Source organism: Polistes fuscatus, unplaced genomic scaffold (assembly GCF_010416935.1).
Source record: "Polistes fuscatus isolate 324 unplaced genomic scaffold, CU_Pfus_HIC Scaffold14, whole genome shotgun sequence".
In the NCBI taxonomy this organism is placed as follows: Eukaryota; Metazoa; Arthropoda; class Insecta; order Hymenoptera; family Vespidae; genus Polistes; species Polistes fuscatus.
Window position 1 is genome coordinate 2,270,830 of NW_025113042.1, and position 22,938 is coordinate 2,293,767.

At 33.2% G+C, this 22,938-nt stretch overlaps 1 protein-coding gene across 9 annotated transcripts in view; it reads right to left on the reverse strand.

The window, feature by feature from the left end:
* LOC122514185 overlaps positions 1-22,938 on the reverse strand; it is a 155,780-nt gene that overhangs the window by 20,880 nt on the left and 111,962 nt on the right. For 7 of the 9 annotated variants that reach the window (XR_006302982.1, XR_006302981.1, XR_006302987.1 and 4 more), the window contains one exon: positions 14,369-14,410. Coding sequence is in view for 1 of the 9 variants with exons in the window: in XM_043630852.1 (XP_043486787.1) it covers positions 14,372-14,410 (39 nt within the window). In the remaining 8 variants the exon portion in view is untranslated. Of the gene's footprint in view, positions 1-14,368; positions 14,411-22,938 lie in introns of those variants that run through there. The other 2 variants (XR_006302983.1, XM_043630852.1) reach the window with 1 other exon arrangement.

Below are 22,938 nucleotides of genomic sequence, written 5' to 3' on the forward strand. Positions count from 1 at the left end.
ATATGTATATAAGTATATTCTTTTTAATTTAATTTTTTTTTTTTTTCGTAAAAAGCAAATGAAACTTATAATAACGCTCGTGCTATAGCATTTAAAGATCCTAATATTATTTTAAAAAATTTCATATTCGCACGATTCTCTCCCACAATCCTTTTTTTCCTATATTGAATATTTATACGGAGTCTTCGAAAGCGATTCCAATTACGTGGATTACGATTACGATTTCGAATGTAGAACAAATTTCGTCTAGTAATAACAATACTAGTAATAATAATTACGTTTTATGATAATTACGTGCAGACTACGATCCAGATCTGGTTTGATATTGTTCACAAAGTGGAATATTACAAAAATTCGATTGGAGAAATTGAAAGAGAAAGAAGACGTGGTAGAAAGAAAAGTGTAGTGGTGACGGTTGTCGTGGCAGACCAATAAGAAGGGTGTGAGGGAGGTAGAAGGGTTTGGGGTGGGAGGTAGGGGGTTTAAACGAACAAAATTCTACTACGTGCGTACGTTTAACATTCTACTTTGTGTTGTTTCTCTCGTTTCTTCATCTTCTTCTTCTTCTTCCTCCTATTTCTTTTTTCTTTCCTTCCTTCTTTTTTTATCTCCTTTTTTTTATTTTATTTTTCGCGTTGAAGAGGCTACTCGACCGAAGAATTTCCAGGTTTCGTCGTAATTTAATTCAACCTTTCTCTAAGTACAGCATTCGCTTGCTCGTACCAAGCGAGGACTGCACTGACTTTTATCAAGAAAGAAAGAAAGAGAGAGAGAGAGAAGAAAAAAGAAAGAAAAAAAGAAAACAGAAAGAAGGGAAGGAAAGGGAAAAAAGAAATGAGAGAAAGAGGAATAAAGAAAAGAACGTAGAAAGGAAAAGAAAGAAAGAATGAAAGAATGAAAGAAAGAAAGAAAGGAAGAATGGAAAAGGGGGAAAGAAAAAAAGAAAAAAGGAACACCATCGCGTTCATTAGCTTGCCTAGCTTGCACCACGTTACGTATTCCATGAGCTTTTTACTCTTAACTCAAACGCACCTTCGCCATCAGCCGTGACTTTTTCTCATCCGCCATCATCTCTGGGGTATTGAAAAAGACATTTTTTTTTCTCCCCTTCTTTCTTTCTATCGTCGAGACACCTTCCGTCTTTTGCTCATGTTAGACCATTGTAAAGTGGGAATAAATAAATAAATAAATAAATAAATAAATAAACTGGTGTGTGTACTTATGTACGCACGTAAGAAGTTATACTTCTTTGCCGTACCAAAACGAACATAACCTTAATAATCTCAAAAATAACTTCAAAAAAAAACTTCAAAGAAAAGAAATAACTTCAAAAAAAAATAATTATTATTATATATATATAAGAAAGAATAAAAAAAAGAAAAAGAAAATATCAATATATAGATATCAGTCCACACTAAATATAAGAGAGATATATCGAATAACTTCACGCTTCAACAGTCATGGCGCGGTTACAGCATTAGTTCTCGCTTCGATCGTTTAAGTAAAGCAGCGCTGCGTACGATTAAGTATTTGGATGGGTGACCCGCTTGAGAAAAAAGGGGAAGAAGGAAAAGAAGACAACTTCATGCCGTATACTTAAAATCGCTTTGCCGCGCGTCGTAAGATACCGACAAACTTCATGGTGTCGTTTTTCCAGACGCTCGGAACAAAATCACTCCCCATTACATTTTCCCCAACGCGCCAAAAGAAGTATAATTTCAATAAATAAAGAAAAGCCTGTGTGTTGTACAAGCGTACCAAAAGAAGAATTTAATAGATGAACGTTTAAATTTCGCAACTAAAAAATCATCATTTCTAACCAAACCCCGACGACCTTGAACGAAGCTAAGTCGTTTTATTTCTCTTCTTCTCTTTCCCTTTTTTTTTTTTTTAATTTTTTTATCTTTGCTCATTAAAACGGTTCTCTTAACCGTGAACGAAACCGTGTCAAGAATTAAAGTCAACAAGATTTGGAACCCATTTTTTTGTTGTTGTTGCTGTTGTTTTTTTTCTTTTTTTTTTTTTACAGACGGCAGACGGATTCGTTAATATAAAAAAATGTGAAGAGGAAAGAGTAATATGTTTTTCCATATCGTCTCTCTCTCTCTTTCTTCCTTTTTTCTTTCGCTTCCAATTTATTCGCAAAACGAATGAAACGACGGCAAGAAGAAGAAGAAGGATTGTCGTTAAATAAAATAACACAAATTTCATGCATACAATTTATCATTAGGCTTATTTCATCGAGCGTATTATACTTAATTTGCAATTTTCTTCCTAGAGTGAGTGTTCTTATAAATTTGCATTAAATAAACATCGTGTCGTAGGAAGTACATTTTTTAAGCAAAAAAAAAAGAAAAAAGAATAAAGAGAGAGAGAGAGAGAGAGAGAGATAGAAGTACTACAAAATTGTATGTAAAGCACGTTAAACGTGCTCTTCCGAAATATAGACAGACAGATAGACAGAGATACACACACACACATACACAGAGAGAGAGAGAGAGAGAGAGGGCAAAAAATGGGGAAAAAAAGTGGAGATAGAAATTTACACTTTGAAGATTAAACGAAGCGGTCGAAGCCGGCTTGGAACGGTGCCGTCAGCTATGAGGGTGCCAATTTAAAATAGCGCGCGTGTATAAGCGCGAGCGAAGTAAAAAAGAAAAAAAGGAAAAAGAAAGATGAGAAGAAAGAAGAAAGAAGAAGAAGAAGGAAGAAATAGAGGAAAGAAGAGAAAAGACGAAAAAAGAAATAAAAAGAAATAACAGAGGCGCACAGGTGGGGTTGAGGGGTCGAAGAGAGGTTTGGTAAATGTGTTAATGCGAATGGAAAATGAAGTGGTATGCGTATCTCGGCTTACGTGTGTCGAAACGAATGAAAATAGTCTGGCAGTAAGATTAGTTTTCCGAACGGAACAGAACGGAACAGAACGGAACAAAACGGAAGGAAAGGGGAGGGGAAAGGTAAGGGAAGAAAGGGGAACATTATCGGGGTTCGTTGGTGTACTGACCCTTCACCTTTTGCTCTGTAACACCTATATATCGTCTCTACTCTCTTGCTAGACTGCACACAAGCCAATCCCTATGCTAGTGCAGCTGCTTTGTGGTTCTCTGCATTTTAGATTAGTTTAGAGTCAGGCAAGAGCACCACCGGTAGGTAGGTAGCGAACCTGTTCCACGATAAGAGCATTAGCCGATAAGGTAATAAGCAGAGACCACGCGAAAGCTTGAGCTTCTCTTTCGCACCCCTTTCTCTCTTAATTCTCTCTCTCTCTCTCTCTCTTTCTCTCTCACACTCTCTCTTTTCCTTACTCACTTACTCACTTATTCACTTTTACTATCTCACTTACTCTCCGTGTATTCTCATCGTCATAGAACTATCTAAGAACACGGTTACTCCACAAATTTACTCTTGGTTCTTCTACCTCTTTCCCTCATTTCCTCCAAACTCTTCTTTCTTTCTTTCTTTCTTTCTTTTCGTATTTTCTATATTTGGAAATTTTTTTTTTACCTCAAAATATAAATTCACAAAATATAAGAGAACTTTCTTCGGTGTATTACTCAACTTTTAATACTTTTTACTTTTTCTCATTTTTATCGAACTATTCACGTATTAGCTGAACGTATGTAAATTATATTCGATACGTTTTTATTGTAAGTGAGAGAGAAAGAGAGAGAGAGAGAAAGAAAGAAAGAGTTTCCAAATTTATGTATAAAATTAATAATTATTATATACTTTCCCCACAAGAGAGAGAGTTTGTAATTTTTTATTGAATTTTTGTTTTACATAAAACTATTACGAAGTTGAAGAAATAATTTCACGGTGAATTATTATGTCGGTAGATAAACTTTTATATACGATTTTCCTCTCGAACAAAACGTTACTAATATTTGTTCATTAGTTTTATTATAAGTTTAACAATTTTGTGGTAAATTATTAATATATTTTCTCTCTCTCTCTCTTTCTTTCCTTCTTTCTTGCTTTATCTTGAATATAAAACGATGTATATCTAACGGATACGTGTGTATGAATGAAAATATTAATCTCGGGTTTTCGATTCGCAATAAAATCTGTCCATCTTGATGTTGAACAAAGTCTTTAGTATTGGGAAACGCGTATAGTAGAAAGTTAGAAGGTAGATATATAAACGGTAACATTAAGGCGCTATCGCAAGAGAGAGAGAGAGAGAGAGAAAGTTTCAATACGGAGATTTCGAGTTGCAATATCAGTAAACATGCTCGAAACAGTTATTAACTAACCTCTGGAACATTCCTCTTGGCCCCAGGCAAACGATTGACTGCCGTTTGCTTAGAAATTCAACCTATGTATATATATATATATATATTATATTGTACACGTCTATCTTATGTACTCGAATTTATTTATAGTTTATACCCTCGGGTTCAATTTAAAACTTTTTCTCGTATTTTTATTTCTTTCTCGATTATACTATTTGTTTTTTTTTATCTATCTCTTTCTCTCTCTTTCTATCTCTCGATGCAGTTGAAAGAAAATCATGAATTTTATTGGAACGCAGAATCGATAATTGCAATCGTATAAGTTGATCTATAATAATGTAGGATTCGTGAAAAAATTGGGCCGTTGGACAGACTGGACCGGGACTCGAACCCGGATCTTCCGCTTTCCGGGCGACTACTCTTTAACCAATTGAGCTATCCAGGGCCCACCGTCCAATCCCCTCACGAACGCCTACTTTAAAGTTGGGTTGGAGGTGCTCGCATCCCACATTCTACCCCCCCGCAACTACATTCGAACCCGAATCTCCGTCATTGGAAAACCCCTTCCTTGAACCATCTATCCTTCTTCGTCGTAGACCTCTTACTACACGTCTTAATCCTGAACGCATTGCTGTCTAAAGGCCGTCTTGCCTAGTTCCCCAGCCAATCGTTCACGTCGCCACTATACGTCTTACGTCGGCCTAACCTCTCTTTGATAGATGTTCAATTAATTATTTTTCCCTAATTATTGGCCGGTCTTAGAAGTGTGACACGAAGCAAACCTCCATTCCGGACGAGCCCCCAAAATGTAGGATTCGTGAAAAAAATTGGGCCGTTGGACAGACTGGACCGGGACTCGAACCCGGATCTTCAGCTTTCCGGGCGACTGCTCTTTAACCAATTGAGCTATCCAGGGCCCACCGTCCAATCTCCTCACGAACGCCTACTTTAAAGTTGGGTTGGAGGTGCTCGCATCCCACATTAATATATTGTATTGTATAAATAAATCTAACGATATTATCGTGTAAATTAATTGATTTGATTTCTCATTTGTGTTCTAACGTGTAATTTATTTCAATTGTTTGTTTGTTTGTTTGTTTTTGTTTTTGTTTTTCCGGTGAAAACACTAACTATATCAAGATATATCGAGGAACAACGATGAAAAGATACTCTCGTCGAATCTAAAAGAAGAAACCGATAACCGATTGCAAACGGAACTAGCAATTTTCTACGAAATTGGTCCTTACTCGAGCCAACAACGAGAAAGAAAACTACCGAGTCTAGGAATGATCTCCTCTCGTTTTTGAAGCGGCAAGATTCGATGAAAATTGCATCACGAATTTTTCGATGCAACGGATATAGACACCCTACAAAAAAAAAAAAGAAAAAATATCCTATTTCTATTAGTTCATTTAATTCAATGATTGTTTTATTTAAGATACGAACGAGTGCTTCATTTTGAATGAAAAAATTTTGTTTAAATACAATGAAACGATATACACACTTTTTGTTTTCTTCAAATAAAATTTTTGTGATATACACTTTATATAAATACGAGTTCAGATTCGTTAATTATATTTCGATAGGAAAGTAAAACGGATTCTTTTAGCGATTTGTATTTACAAAATATTATGAAAAGAAAAAATATTCTGAAATTAAAAAAAAGAAATTTTCTAGTGTCGTTTTAAGTAAGTACTTGAAAGTTTTCTATCGGAACATATCAACGAACGACGGAATATAAATAATAAATCATCGTATGCATTTTTCTAATGATTCTTTGTTCCGTTAATATCACAAATACAAACATTTTATATTATTAATTATATTATTATTTATATTATTATTAATAAAAATAGTAAATAAAAATAATAAAACTGACTTTTAACTTATTTTATTTCGATGCGAAGTGGTATGAGAAAAAGTAAAAAATAATGTAAAAAAAGTAATATAAAAAAAAAAAGAAAGAAAGAAAGAAATTCTCTGGTGTCGTTTTAAGTACTTGAAAGTGTTCTTTCAGAATTTCAACGGATGACTGGACAACATTGAAATCGTTCTCCTATCGGATTATTACGCGTTTACAGATGAAATCTCCGGAATATAAGAACGGAAGAGTAGTAGGTCGCTTTTCGTTCTTCTAACTCTTTCTATCTTCGTCTTCTTCATCGTCTTCTTCTTCTTCATCGTAGTCGTCGTCGTCTATGAGAAAAGAATCGATAACCTTTATCCTTCGATGTCACCGGTAACGGCTACAAACGCGAGATTCCATTTCCGCAGAGAGCAAAGCTTGTAACCTACTTCTTCGACAGAGTCACTGGAAATGAGGTTTAAAAGGGTCCAAATCCAACCTCCAACACTAATGACGATTAATATCTCTAGGGATTATGAAACGAACTATCGCTTATACGCGAATTATATGTCTCTTCTGTATCCTTGTGTCTCTACGTGTATATATGTGTATACATGTGTGTGTGTGTATATGTGTGTTATTATATGCGAGTGTGCAACAAATAAAATATGTCGAAATCTAAAATGCTTTTCGTCTTGGGAATACGAATATTATATATATATATCTTTTTCAAATGATTTTCTTTCTTATTTTTTATTTTGTTTTTTTTATTTAATTTTCTCCTATCTTCTTTTTCCTCATCCATTAGTTCATTCTCGGGAGTCTAACTTCGTACAATTTTATCGAGAAAAATTTATCTCGAGATTTTTACTTATGTTTATTTTTTTCCTTTTTTTTTTTTGTTGACTTTATTAGCCGACGTTTGAGAAAGAGGAAGAAAAAGTATGATACTTCGAAACAGGATGAATGAATGAATGAATGAATGAATGAACTGATGGAGATAAAATATATATGATATATGTGATCAATTAGGGATTCGAAATAGGTAGATGAAATTTGGAACGATCGGAAAAATGTAAATTTGTCAATGCAAATATTAGAGCAGGTAGTTTTGATGTGAATATATTGTTGCATCAGAATTGGGAATATTATTCGGTCTTCGGTGAATTCGCGATTTAACTCGCACGGGTATTTGTAGGTACGGTTTGGCAATGTTTGCACTAACGTTCGGTTTTTTTCCTATCGCCCGGAGGAAATCCACAATTTCATTGGGTTATTAATAATTTTGCGATGATACGCTCGTTGTTGTAACGGGATTTTCGAATACGTGAGATTCGTATTGGTACGGCTATCGGCTATTATGGAATAAATTTCACGCGGACAAACATTGATAAGAAATAAATAAATAATTAAGCGAATCAACGCGAAATGGGGGGAAGAAAACAAAAAAATACAAGGAAAATATTGAAACGTTTGATGTTAAAATAACGCGCATCATTAAAATATAAATACGTAAACACGTATATATATATACACGTGTATCGAAATCTAAAATTCGAACGTGAAAAGATGAAAACAAACGAAACAATCTGATCGATATTTACTCGACCGAGGTTTGTCTCTCTGGTAAAGAAATTTTGTGAAAAATTTAACTAACGTAAAATGAGAGAAAAAATAGTGAGGAAAACATCAGGAAAAAAGTAGTTAAAGTAAAATATTAACGAGATTTAGAATTCTTCAGAGAAATATATTTCTTTGACGTTAGTTTTGTCTGCAAGATAAAACATCGAATAACATAATAATAATAATAATAATAATAATAATAATACGTATAAACAACGCATACTTTTAAATACAAAATATACGAATACCAACTAAACACCCATAATATACACGGTTACGAGTTATAACCTATCCATTATGCAAGTGAATATTTAAGAGGAGAGAAAATAAGAAGAAGAAGAAGAAGAAGGAAAGAAAAATAAAATAAAAAAAGGAAGAAAAAAAAAGAGAACTTTAAAAGAGAATAACTACGATATATATACTTGTTCATCGAATACGATAAAAGTAACGAGATATATTGGCCATTAAAAAGCTTTCCTACCGAAAGCTTTCTTATTCTTTCTTTCTTTCACTAAAATGTCTTTTTCTTTAAATATCTCTCTCTCTTCTTCACTCACTCACTCACTCACTCACTCACACTAACGTTCTCTTTCACTCACTATCTTTTTCCCCCGAACATTTTTCTATCCCTCCCACTATCTCTTTCTCTTATTCTCGTGTGCGTTTCTCAGATAAGCAGCGCAGCTTTTCTTGGGTGGAAACGCTCGTTTCACGGGATTATAAATTACTGTCTTACGTCGTTGTCAAAGCGTTAAAGCGTACGAGGATGTTTTCACGAACGCGTCGAGCGGAAGAAATAGAGATTCGTTTCTATATTTCTCTTACCTTTCTTCTTTCCTTTCTTCTTTCCTCCCGTTTCCCCCTCTTTTCGTTCTCGACTCTCTTTCTCTGAGGTATAGTCGAGAGATTCCCTAATGTAAAGATAACGTAAGTACGATCGTCATACTCGAAGCTTCGCGTTAAACTTATCTCTATGCGCGAAAGAATATAAACCGCATCTGCTTACAGTCACGCTCGAGATAAATTCCACTTAAAAGCTCAATACTAAAACCTTCTAAACTCCGAGCCCCCCTCAGCTCCCCTCAGCACCCCTCAGCTTCCCCCTATCTTCTCCTAGTTCCCCCTAGTTCCCCCCTTAGCACCCACAGTTCCCTACAGCTACCACCACCTAACACCACTACCACCATCACCCTTCTATTCTGGGATTCTCTTTCTTATAGTCTCATTTATATCTACTCAGTGATTATAGTCAACGACGTGCACGCCTTTATCCTTCGTTACTTTTTATTTTTGTCTTTTTTTCCTCCTTATTCGCTCGTTTATTATCGAAGTGACGATCTATCTCTATTCTAACATTTTAATCTTGTTTAAAAATCATGTAAGATATATTGTATTGATTAGTTTTACGATAGAAGATATTTCAACGAAGTTTCAATGATTTTTATTTGTCTAATGTGTTTATTTCGAACTATTACGTATTTTGTTATTGTTGTTAAAACAGTCTTAACGATAAATGTTTATTTAATAATAGAATTTGTTTGATTTGGTAATATTTATTATTTATTATATTATTATGGTATGAAAGTGTAATGATTTCATTCGTTCATCGCGTTCATTTTAAACTGCTATTTACTTGCGTGTTATTATCTATGAAATATATATATATGTATATGTATTCATTTATAATTATTCAAACATTGAGTAATACGAGCCTTTAATTACCCAGTCAAATTAATTCTCAGATAATTCTAATCTTTTTCTTTTCGTATGAATAAATTCTAAGAACGTGAGTATTAAGTTGTCTCTTTTCTTTTGTTAACGGTAACGTTTCAATCTCAAACTATTACGTACACGTATATTATTATCTATGAAATATATATTCATTAATAATTATTCAAAAAAAGAAAAAAAGAAAAGAAAAAATCAGTAGTACAAACGTATAATTACGTAACGATATAAATTCTCGAGTAACTACGATCTTTATATGAGGAAAGAAAAAAAAAGGGGTATCGAAAGAACGAGCAGGAAATATTATTTTTGTTTAAAATAACTATATCGAACTGATCAAGAATTCATCTATGAAAAAAAAAATAAATAAATAAATAAATAAATAAATATTGATAATAACAAAATATTGAAATAAATAAATAATAAAACTGATCAAGAATTCATCTATAAAAAAAGAAAATAAATAAATAAATAAATAAATAAAAATAAGATCACGATTATATATATATATATAATATAAATAAAAGTTCGAGAAGAGTATAATAGATACTATATAAGAATAATAATAATGTAAGAAAAAGGTATGATAAAGTAATAACCTAATTACCGTACGATTAACTTTGACGTAGATATCGGTAGTTCGATGGTTGAACGACGACAAGGAGAAGGGTTTTGAAGTAGGAGGAAAGGTGTTCGACCAGCACACTCTTACTCTGCGATTCTATCCTATCGGCTTATTAAGTTGCTACCACGAAGTATATTGCAGGTACGGGAGCAGTACTATAATTCCCTGGGTTATACTGTACTTTAGATGGTACTAAAGTCCCCCTATCAGACCGCGCAAAGCAAGTGGATAAGTAAGAGTACGAAGTCGAAGGGAATGGAAACACCTAAGCGTTTTAAGTGTGTGTACGTGTGTATGTATGTATGTATATGTTGTTTATAGTATGCGTGACTTGTCTTTGTACGAATAAAATAGTATTTGTGTGCGTGTGTCAGTGTAACTACGTCTATGGGCAGCTAGGTTGGCGTGAAAGAGAAAGAGAAAGAGAAAGAGAAAGAGAAAGAGAGAGAAATAAAGATGTTGAGAAGTGATAGACTACAAATCTTCTCGTTTTCGATCTCTTTCTCCATCTTTTACCAGAACTCTCGTGGTTGGTTCGTTCATTCGGATAGAGGATCGAGACACCGAGATAAATTGTTTGCGCGTTCGTGGCTCAAAAGTTTTGCGATATTTCCAACGTTAGTTAAAATTAGTGGAGTTTACCTTCAACGAAATTCTGATAATGCTATCTCTCCTGTCGTACGATGGGCTGGCTGGTTGGTTGGTTGGTTGGTTGGTTGGTTGGTTGGCTGGCTTGCCCACCACTTCTCTTTACCCCTTTTCTCTACTTCTATTTCTCTATCCTTCTACCACCTCTTTCTCTCATACGAATGCAAACATTTCTTATCTCTATGTGTGTATGTAGATGGGTTATATGTATATGTATATATATAAGTTTAAATGTATGCGTTAACTCATAGAAGGTACGAGTTAGACTGATATCATGTATACTACTCTCTCTTTCTCTCTCGTTTCTAGTTCTATCTTCATTACAGAAAATTTCTTCTCTTCCCACCACCACCACCACCACCACCACCATCCCACCTTCAATTCGGACGACATTATTACATAAAAAGAAGTAACTTTATTATATATAATATAGAAATAGTTGTTGAAGTTTTTTTGTTTTTTAAAATAGTCATATCTCTTCTTCCACTTTCTTTCTTACTTTCTTTCCTCTCTTACGTCTTTTATCTTTTTTCTCTTGTTTTATTTTTGAAATAAGAATTAAAAAACGAAAGAAAGAAAGAAAGAAAGAAAGAAAGAAAGAAAGAGAAGTGAGTAGACAGAAAGACTTGGAAAGATTACTTACACAGGATCCTATCGGACTCGGATAAAACTTCTTTAATTATCGTCGCTCCAATTTTCTACCCACCTCCCTCCCTCCCTCCCCCTTCCTCCCCTTCTTCCTTTTCCTACTCTCAGTTCGCGGAAATGCTTAATGGGAGAAAACGAAGGGATCGCTCGAAACTATTAGTAGAAAACAGAAACGATTTAAAGAGTTCTCTTGATTTGTATAAAGCTATGCCGTAGGAAACAATCGAGAAGAAGCGAGAAGAAGAAGAAGAAGATGAAGAAGAAGAAGAAGGGAATCTCGTTAACGAAGCAATAGTATTTTACGAATAATGACGACTCAATTTTCTTTAACTTTTCAATATTTTCTCTTATCACATTTTCTTATCGTTTCATATTACTATTATATTCCCCCGTTTCATTAACATTATTCATCTGAATTTAAATATTATATTTTTTTCATTAAATTTTATTTGCGATATTCAGTTTTTAAGCAAATACACCTCAGGCAAGGCATATACCATATGTTTGTTAATTTTTAAATATTGAAAAACACAAGGTGTGTATTCGTCAATATTACAAATTATTTATTCAATAATTACAAATCTGACAATATTTAATCTTTTTATGTGTGTTTTTTGACACTAAACTACGAGTACTTTAAATTTCTATAGGAAAAATATATCATCTCGGGTTAAGTTACGAGAAAACAAATGGTATCTCATTTTTTCCCTATACTCACGTCAGCCACCCCCCCCCCCCGAGTGTGAGAATAAAAAGAAAAAAGAAAAGAAAAAAAAGAAAAAGAACAAAAAAAAACAAAAAGAAAAGAGAGAAAATTATGTAATAAAAATTCCAAGAACGTTGGAAAACCATCACGCGTATCGCGAAGATACACTCGAGAGAACGTAAGCTGGTAAGGCAAAGTTTCTCAGCTTTTCTACGACGTGTCTAGAAAGATTCGAGGTAACGCGATGCCTGTGATCCCCGAGATTGAATCTAAACAAGCATTTCACGACGTTTGCTTGCCGCCACGATAAACTAGACGAACTAGAAATAGGCGAATAAAAAAGAAAACAAACAAAAACAGGAAAAAGAAAGAAAATCCAACGCATTTGCCGAGTAACGCTGGAAGGAAAAAAAAAAAGATCAAAATTGTCGAAACTTTTTTGCGTTGAATTAAATGTCGTAGGCGGCAGGGAGGAGAGGGGGAGTAGGGGGAGCAGGGAGGGGTTTGGAGGAATTTCCGTTTACTCTTTTTCTTTTATTTTATTTTTATTTTTCTATTCCCATCTCTCACCTCTCCAAAATTTTTTTTATTTTATCATTTTTGTTTTATTCCCCTTCTTCAGTGCTGACAAAGTTTTCTACTTCTCTCCTCCTCCTCCTCCTCCTTCTTCTCCCTCTCCTTTTCGTAGTCGCACTCGACGAGAGTTTTTTCAACGATTTTTCAAGGGTGTCTGAATTCGCGAAGAACACAACGTACTCGTCGTTTCCGTTCTCTTCTCTTCGTCGTTGACGATGACTACTACTACTACTACTACTACAACTACAACTACTACTACTATTACGATCCACGTTCACGACTGCAAAATGCATTTGCGTTTACTCTGACAACGAGCAGGGTCGTAAAGGATTGCCTCAGACTCCCTTTCCTCTCCCCTTCCCACCCCTCCCCGCCCCGCCCTTTTCCTCCTCTCTTTCACTCACTCTAACACACTCACACACGTGGTGTCTCTTTCGTTATCCCTCTCACCTATACACACACACACACACGAATAATACACATACACCACCTATATACAAATTTCTATCGCAAGCCCAAAGCTCTCGTACCACCACCATCACCACCACCACCACCACCACCAGCAAACCAAACTGAATCCAGCAAACTTCCCTTCGTATTGCATCGTACAACCCTTCAAACGCGTCCTACGTCTAACCGAGCACACGTTCACTCAAGTGTGACGCTTATTGGTGTACATGCATACGCATACACCATGATTAAGAGACATAGAGAAAGAGAGAGAGAGAGAGACCGTACATTTCCGACGATAATTCACCTAATTTCGTCGTATGAGCACGAAACCGTAGATTATATGTTCGGGGAAAGCTAGTTATCGGATATAACGATAAATTTCACGCGTTTTCGATTACTTTTGTAAAATAAACAAATTGAGTAATAAATTGACGTTTTTATAATAAAAAAGAATTTTCGTAGGATCCTTCGAAATTTTCCAATTTTCATAGACACGCTCGAAATATTTTCATCAATTTTAATCTCGCTCCTCCTTTCGTATCGTTCTGTTTTTTTTTTCTTTTGCTTTCAATGAAAAAGAAATGTCAATTTTTCCAAATGAAACGTTAATTTTCTTTTTTCTTCGCGAATATTATCGATAATCGTTTGGAGGGGTCCATCGAATTGAATCTTGTTTCGTCGTGAGTCTAAAAATATTCTTTTGTTCATTAAAATAAACAAACTTCGTTGATTCCTCGTTTAAAACAACGACGTGTATACATTTTTGTTTAATTTAAAGCAACGTTTATTCGATTATCTCTTAATTTTTACAAAACGTAATAGAAATTGATAAAACGAGAAATTGAAAAGGGTACAAAAAATCAAATTTTCAATTGTTCGTACTATTGAATCGTTTATCGGTGCACGTAATCGTACGAATCGAGAATCTAGGTAATAATAATTTTCGTAAAACTATAGGAAAACATATATAATCATTTATAAGTTACTATGGTGGTATGCTAATTAACACTAATTAAAACTATTCAAATGTGAAACAATTTGTTGTTACAAGGAAAGTTGGAAAATTTCAGGTCAAACTCTCCAGTATATTTAGGTTTACGCGTTAAATCCAGCCGGTTAATTGTCCGTTGAACATTCCAGAAAAGCTCTCTTCTTTACGCTACAATAATGATTTTCTTCTCTCTCTCTCTTTCTCTCTCTGTCTCTCTCTTTCTCTTTTACACACTTTATCGTTGATAATACAGCTTACGAAAGATCGATAAAAATATTTTTATAATAAATATTACCTTCGTTAAATCGTTTTATCCAATCTTTTCCCGAGAAATCTGCAATGAAAAAATATACAAATGTTAACAAAAATATATTTATACTTTATCAATCAGATTTTTCTATTTTTTTTTATTACTTACGTATCGTCATTTTAATATTGCTATTTATTTTTCAAATATATATATTTATTTTCTTAAATATTAGATCGGAGAGAAATCAAATATTTCAATATTAAATATCAATTTTTATTTCGTAAGGGTAAAAAATGATAAAAAGATGAAATTTAAAGCATGCAATATCTCAATGTGATATCTTTTAGAATAATTTAAATCGATACACGGTTGTGAATAATTAAGTATACTATCCTCAAGCATTTCATCTTAAATGTCATGAATACCATATTAACGCATATTCTCCGCGAAGAACGTATAACGTGCCACATAATTTGAATGCCGACAGTTTTAATATATAAATACGTGTGTGTATGTATATATATATATATGTACTATACATAGACATCCACGTATTCGTTCATTCTACTATAATGTCAGAAAAGAATCGAGAAGAAGATTCCAACAGCCTGTTAAACTTTAACGTTCTTTATCGATACTAACGACGAATCGATAACTCGAACGAAACTTTAGTAACTTAACGACTTTGATATCACTTTTATATTGCAAATTCGAGATCAATCTGAATAAAGGAGAAGCTTTATTCAAAAATATTTTTATAATAATATAAATTCCATCGTCCTCCTCTCTCTCGAAAAAGAAAAATGTATTTTTAAACGACAAACTAAAGTTCGATCATTAAAACGAAAAATTCTTTAATAAAAATCTTTATTCTTCCAACCGGATGTTTATCGAATAATCTTTTCTTTGTTTCTCTGATTGATAAAAATAAGAAAAAAAGATTAAAGTTAAATATATATATATACATATAGAAGTTCGTATCGAGTTGAAAATGTAAGTCAAACAATTACTCGGTGTTCCATTTTAATCAAAAACTACAAATATCTACGGAACTCTAAAGAACAAACATAACGTATAAGTATTCTATAAATAAAATCTCTTTCTTTTTAATCTATAAAAAGGAAAAATAAATAACAAAATATTATAATAAACAAAAAAACAAAAAAAAAAAAAACGAGAAAACACCTACCGACTAATTAAATCATTTTCTACGATATTAAATCGTAGAAATAAATTTCTTTCGTATATTTCGATTGAATTAAACTATATCAAAATATATTGTAAATAAACATTTATTCGATCAACGACACATCCATCACTATTTTCAACGAATTCTTCCAATCCAATAGATAATAGATCAATTTTCAATGAACAAAATGATTCAAAAACTTTTGTATAATATAACAAATCATGTATAAAAAAAAAAATCAAACACACTAAATTAAAAAAAAGCAAAATACGATAGAAATTATTACAATTATTATTATTTATTATGTTAATAAAAAAATACCACACCTCCCACGCATGCTGTTTACGTCGTTTTCCTTTTTACACCGATGATAAAAAAAAAATTAATAAAAAGAGAAAAAAAGAAGCGAAAAATGCGTAGCCCTCATTTTATTATTTTTTTTTCTTCTTCTTCGATCGAACAAGATGGTGTCGTCGTCCTTTTGAGAAGGACGACACGAGATAGAGAGAGAAAAAGAGAGAGGATAGGAGAGCTTATATTCAATGGGTTGGATTCTAAAGGCACGGTTAACCATAATAGAGAGCTCCTCTTTTACAGCTCCTCCGATTATTCTAGGGCGACATGTGTTGTACTTTAGCGTTCGTTCACTCGTTCATTCGTTCGTTCATTCGTTCGTTCATTCGTTCATTCCTTCCTTCCTTCCTTTTCCTTCCTTTTCAACAACAACGGAAGAGAGACTGGGATACCTAGGCAAGCTAGCTTCTAGCTAACCTAACTCTGTGTGCATGTGCATATACGTGTGTGTGTGTGTGTGTCAAAGTTGGATAGTTTTCACTTGTATGTTAGGAAAAGAACGCGTTGGCTAATGTGTGAAAAACAAAAGGTCGATGCAGGCGAGAACACAACGTGCTGCTTTACACAACCAACGTCACGATGCATGCGAACCAATGGCTCGTATTCAACTCGTCCCGAGTTTTCTCTTATTACTACTACTACTACTATTACTACTACGTTTATTATAAATATCCTACGTTTTTACTAACACTACTATTAGTATGATATGGATAGTGTATTCTTACTCCTGTCTTCTTTTACCTTTTCTTCTTATTTATGAATGGACTCTTTTCTTTCTTTTTTTTTTTTTTTTAATAAGAAATATTCTATCAATGCGACTGGTTATTCTGATATGCAAATATTTCATACAAGGATTTTCTATTTAATATTGTACAATTTTCTTGCTTACCTATTTATTTGAATTCGTTATTTATTCATCATTACGAAACACATTATACACGATTTTTTCTAAGTAATTTACATTGAATAATTTTTATTTTAAATTTATTTTCTTTTTTAAATACGATTTATGAAAAACAAAACGAAAAAGAAAATATAATAATATTGAATTATTAATATGTATTATTTCTTTTTTATCGTATTCCAATATAAAGAAAAATAGTAGATACAAATATGAAAATACATATATGTAAAAATAAGGGTATATACAAGTTTATATATATGTGTGTGTGTTTGTGTATGTGTCTGTTTCTTTTTAGTAAACTCTCGTGAAAAATCTCTAGAGAAATTCTTATCCTATTCTGAATGCAACTGCAAATTTGACGAGTCGATATTTTACGATATGTATTGAAAGCTATATATATGCATAGATATAGCTTTCTTTTTGTGACAACATTCTCGAACAATGCTTGACGTGTGTTACTATGATCGATGTGTTCACGAAGATCTCTACCTATCTGTCGTCATATTATTTTCCTTCATATCTGTTGGTACTCCAGTTTTTTGATTTCTTTCATTATTATCATTCTCACAGATTTCATTTGCTCGAGACGAATAATTTAACAGACCGCAACTATTACTCATTCATTTTCTTTCATCCCATGTTACACGAAATTCAAACTATTTTTTTCAACTTTCGATATATAAATTTCTTATTATTATATTTTTTGCATATACAACGCGTGTGTGTGTGTTATGCGAAAAATAAAAAGATAAAATAAAAATAATTTTGTTACATTTTGTCGTAGTTGATAAAATATTTATCTGAGCGTAGTAGAGACGGGGGAGGGGTTGGTCGGCAAGGGGGAAAAGGGGAGTGAAGGAGTAGGATAAACAAAAAAAAAAGAAAAAAATTAAAACGATCATTGATTTCAAACAATAGGAAATATTCATCGAACCCAGTTCCGAAGTACCGACCTCAAATATTTTCCATGAACTTTCGTATTTCAAATTTAATAGCTACGAGGACTGACGGACAAATGGACGGACGGGGGATGGATCGTGCTCCCATTCGTAAATAAATTTTCAACCTGTGGTTTTATATCCAACGAGCAAACAAACGTTCATTACAAATCGTTCAAAAATTTCAATCGTGCGCTTCTACGAATATATTCGATCGAGATATATACTTTTATCACGATTCATAATATTTTATCTAGGAAGAAAAATAAAAAACGAAAAAAAAAAAGAAAGAGCACAAATTCCAAACGAGTAAGAAAGAGAGAGAGAAAAAAGAAAGATGAGAGGAAGAAGGACGACACGTGTAATGCAATGTCACGATTCCGTTTGTGAACTTCTCGAATTTTTTCGTATTAAGAAGAAAGAGAGAGAAAGAGAGAATAAACAAGATGGAAAACGAGTTAGACAAGAGTTCGTTTGTCAAAACTCGTTGTTGCATTTTCATTAGGATTTTAATAATCTATTCGAATATCGAATGTTTCGAATGAAAAAATAAACATACTCGACAAGGATTTTTATATTTACGTAAATATATAATATGTGTATGTGCATAGATATATGTATTACGTGCATACGCAAGCATACTTTTTTAAAATCAACGTCAACGTAAATATCAATCGGTTTTACAAATCATTTCGATAATTCGCAAATATTGAAAAATATTTCTTTCTTTTTTTTTCTCTCTCTCTCTCTCTACGTCTGTTAACTTTTCAAACTTATTTCCAATAAATGAACATTTCTTCTACCGAATAAATCACATGCTCATACTCGCGCGCGTATATGCATAGAACAAATTTATCAACCGAAAGTATCTCTCTCGAATTCGATACATTTATTGTTATTAAAAAATAAAAAGAAGAGGAAATAACGCAGCAAAGGCAAATACTAAATAAAATAAAATAAAATAAAATAAAATAAAATAAAATAGGAGAGAAACAAAATCGTTAGGACAATATGCGAAGGGGTTACGCGCATGGAGAATGAACCGATTACGAAGTGCGGTTGAATGAATTAAAAATTCGTACGAGGGCCGGTGAGCAGTGGGGGTAGGGAGGGGGGTGGTTGAGTTTCGATAATTTACGACTGACGAACCGCCGTATTTTACTTTTTGTATTTTTTCGTATGATTTTTAAACGAGTGTTGTGTACACGTTGAAAATACGGGACGTGCCATCGAAATAGCTTTGTCGTGAAACTGACGACAAAGTGTCTATCTTTCTCTCTCTCTCTCTCTTTCTATCTCTCTTTTCAAGCTCGGAGATACACAAAGAGGATACGTACGATATCATGGTGGTTTTAATAACGAGCCACGAAATACCCATGGAAAACGGTTTTGCTTGGAACGTATACGGGGAACGACAACCTAACGCTTAATGGAAAACACTAGCACGATTTCAGCCCTGATGAAAGGCAATAGCGAAGGGAGAAAGATAGATAGAGAGAGAGAGAAAGGAAGAGGGGGGGAGTAAAGAGGGAGTGTGTTACATGCGACGAGGAAAATGAATCGCCTGCGGAATTTGATGTCCCTTCGACCTCTCGCTGGCACCAACTTTTAACCTCCGGGGTAATCGGGAATGCATGTCGCCTGTAAGCCACTCGAGTTAGATACGTTTCCTGTTTTTCGAAAAGCTGCAAGAGTAACGATAGAGCACAGATTTTAATGATTTACGCGTATCGTGCTTTATCGTTGTGTAACTTGCTTCCTTGTGTGTGCATTTATACGTATGAAATGTGTACCTCTGTGTATACGTACGTGTGTGCATTTGTGTATTCACGTTTGAAAGGGGGGGGAGAGGGGATGATGCTCCGTTGGACACACATTTCTTCCTTTTTTCCTTTTACTTTTCTCTTTCTCTCAAACACACGTACATATATTTATACATATGTATATGTACCATCGTCTAAATAGATACGTTATGCATACGTGTGTTCGTGTGCATACGTACGAAGGTAAATAAGTATCATTCGGTAGTTTATTTAATTTTTTTTTTTATTCGGTGACCCTACCGGTCACGTTTTAAAACTTTTATCGAGAGGAACCCTTCTACCATCATCATCCCTTTGTTCTATATTCCATTCGCGACAAAAAAAAAAAACTACTCGTGTGTACTCGTGCCGGTGAAAAACTCAAGAGAATCCTCTTCTCTACGTTTTCGTGCCACGCGATGATTTAAAAAAACAAAAAAAAAGAAAAACAGAAAAAAAAGGATACGACGAAACGTTGAACGATGCTTCTCTTCTTCTTCTTCTTCTTCTTTTTATTTATTTATCCTCATCTTTCATCTCTCTCTTTCTCTCTTCTTTTTATGTATACAACATACGTGATGTATTCTTCAAGAGTTGGGGGAACTTGGAAAAAGAAAAAGAAACAAAAAGAAATCTTTTTCAAAGGCTACTTTGCCTCCTTTTCCCATGATGATTATGCGAAAAATAAAAAAAACAAAAAAAAAAGGATACCGTTGAAAAATATGCAACGTATTCCATATTTTATTTTTTACATATGTGGTGTATATTTTATGTATATTTTTGTTTTAATATATATATACTTACTTAGATACTTTTCTTTTAATAAATTTGTAATATCGCATTTCGTTTCTCTTTCTTTCGAATAAATAATATCCCGATGAGACACGGTAAAAGAAAAGATATTACGAATTAATCAATGTATTTTATTTAACCGGTTTCAAAGAAGAAGAAGAAAAAAACAAACAAAAAAAATGAATGAATGAATAAATATGAATGAAAAAAAAAAAAAAAAGACTGAGAAACGTAATTAACAACGTGACTCCTTCGATGTAATATTAATTGTAAGAAGGAACTAACGATTCCGCAGGAAAGAATTCATTTCCCTTTCTCTACCTATTGTTCTCTTCTACAACGTCCAATTAACGCAATTTTTCCGCTTTCTTCTCCGGATTTTTATACACGGTACGATTCCCTCGTCGACGATTTATCGACAATAAAATTAGAAAGAAAGAGAAAGAAAAAAAAAAAAAAAAAGAAAAATAAAAAGAGAAAAAGAAAGAAAACGAAATCAAAAAAGTAAAATTACAAAAGAAAGAAAGTGTAATTTTATTTTAACACGCCTATTTCCAACCAACGTATAACATCATTTTCTGTTTCTAATAAAAAAAAGAAAAAAAGAACTCGTGAAAGAAAGCAAACGTTTCGTTTCGCGTAATCGCGTGTCAACGAATTTTCTTCGATTTTCGTGTCCACAACCGATCTAATGAAAAAAAAAAAGAAACATAATAATAACAATAATAATAATGGTTCTATTACTATTCTACTATTATAGAACTATATACTTTTATTTATTATATACTATTTTCTTTTTACATTTATCTAATTACTGTGCGTTACTACTAATATAATGATAAGTTTAATAATAATTACATAATTTTCACTTCCGTTTTGTTTTATCTATACATTACATTGTACTATACTGTAATTAATGGTCTTTAGGGAGCCTAGGCTCTAGGGTCAATAAAATATTATTAAATAAATAAATAAATAAATAAATAAATAAATAAATAAATAATAATAATAATAACAATAATAATAATACTAATAATAATAATAAAATTATAATAATAATAATAATAATAATAATAATAATAATAATAATAATAATAATAATATAAAAAATATAATAAAATAATAATAATAATAATAAGATATATGATTACGCGAAAAATAAAGAAAAGTAAAAGTAGAAAAGTAAATAAAGAAAAAAGAAAAAAGAAAAAAGAATAGAAAAGAAAAAAAGTAAAAGAAAAAAAGATAGATAGATAGAAGGAGAGAAACGTCTCTTCTAATAAAGCTCGTCGTAGAGGATAGATACGCTCGTATGGATCCAACTCTAAAGCAACTCGTGCGAGTTCGTGCGACGATAGACTCATCCTCCCCTAGTTCGACCATTTTTAACCACCACTACTACCACCACCACAAGCACCACCACTACCACCACTACTACTACCACTACAACCACCACCACCACCATTCTCTTCGTTCCTAGAAACCTTTTTTTACCTTCCCTCTTTTTTTTCCTTTCCCTCTCATTTTCTCGAGCTTCCTCTTCTACTTCTTCCCCCCTCCCCTTAACCTCCCCCCAACCCATCGGCCTTCTTTCTCTTTCTTTCTTTCTTCCTTTCTTTCTTTCTTTCTTTTTTTTTTTTTACTTTCTTTCTTTCTTTCTTTCTTTCTCGCTTGGTCTCGCAAGCGAACCCATACCGCATTCCATTGAAAAAAAAAAAGAGCTAGCTTTTTGTTACTACCCTTGCCAAATAAACATGCTCGTTCGCGTACGATTTACGCTAGTATTTCGTAGAACTGCAACGAGACGGGGAATCCTAGAGAAAAACTGGTGCGTTAACGTTTCCCTAGTATATTCGTTCGCGAACTTCGACGAAAGAAAAACAAACAAACAAAAAATGATGAAAAAAAAAGAAAAGAAGGAAAGAAAGAGGGGACGGAGCGGAGTGAAATAAAAATAAAAAAAGTAAGTAGTCGATATCAGTGGAACATGAAAAAAAGAATGAGAAAGAGAGAAATATATATAGAACTGGGATTAAAATGGTTAGCGCAAGGACTATGCATGGAAGCGCAGGATTGTTTCCGATCGACGAGAGCAGAATCGAATTCTAGGATTAATAAAAAATTCAATTATCGGGAAAGCTGAAGGGATACATGGAGGGTTGCGTAGGGTACGTAACTACTGGCTAGCTAGTGGTAAAAGGTCGAAGATTAATCCACCGCGTCTGATGCATTTTGAGAGTTGGATTAAAGATCTGTCTCGTGTCTGTCCTATCTAATCGGACTTTTCAAATCGTATAATAAAAGATCGAAACTAACGAATAAGGAATATATATATATATATATATACAGGGTGTCTCAAATAACTCTAGTCACGATTTTTCAAGTATTTGCGATAACCTGACGAAAAAATACTTTAAACAAAATTTCATCTATTTTTGATTGTGATTATACATTATATATGTTATATTTAATTTTTTACTACGCGTAGAATACTTTGTTATAAATCGATCTGCAAAAGTTTATAAAATGTCAGAGAATGCAATGCTGTAAATTGTGCATCTTTGCAATTTCTTTGAAAAGTTCGGGTAAATATTTTGTATACTTATAGCAAGCGGATTTTCATGATTTTTATA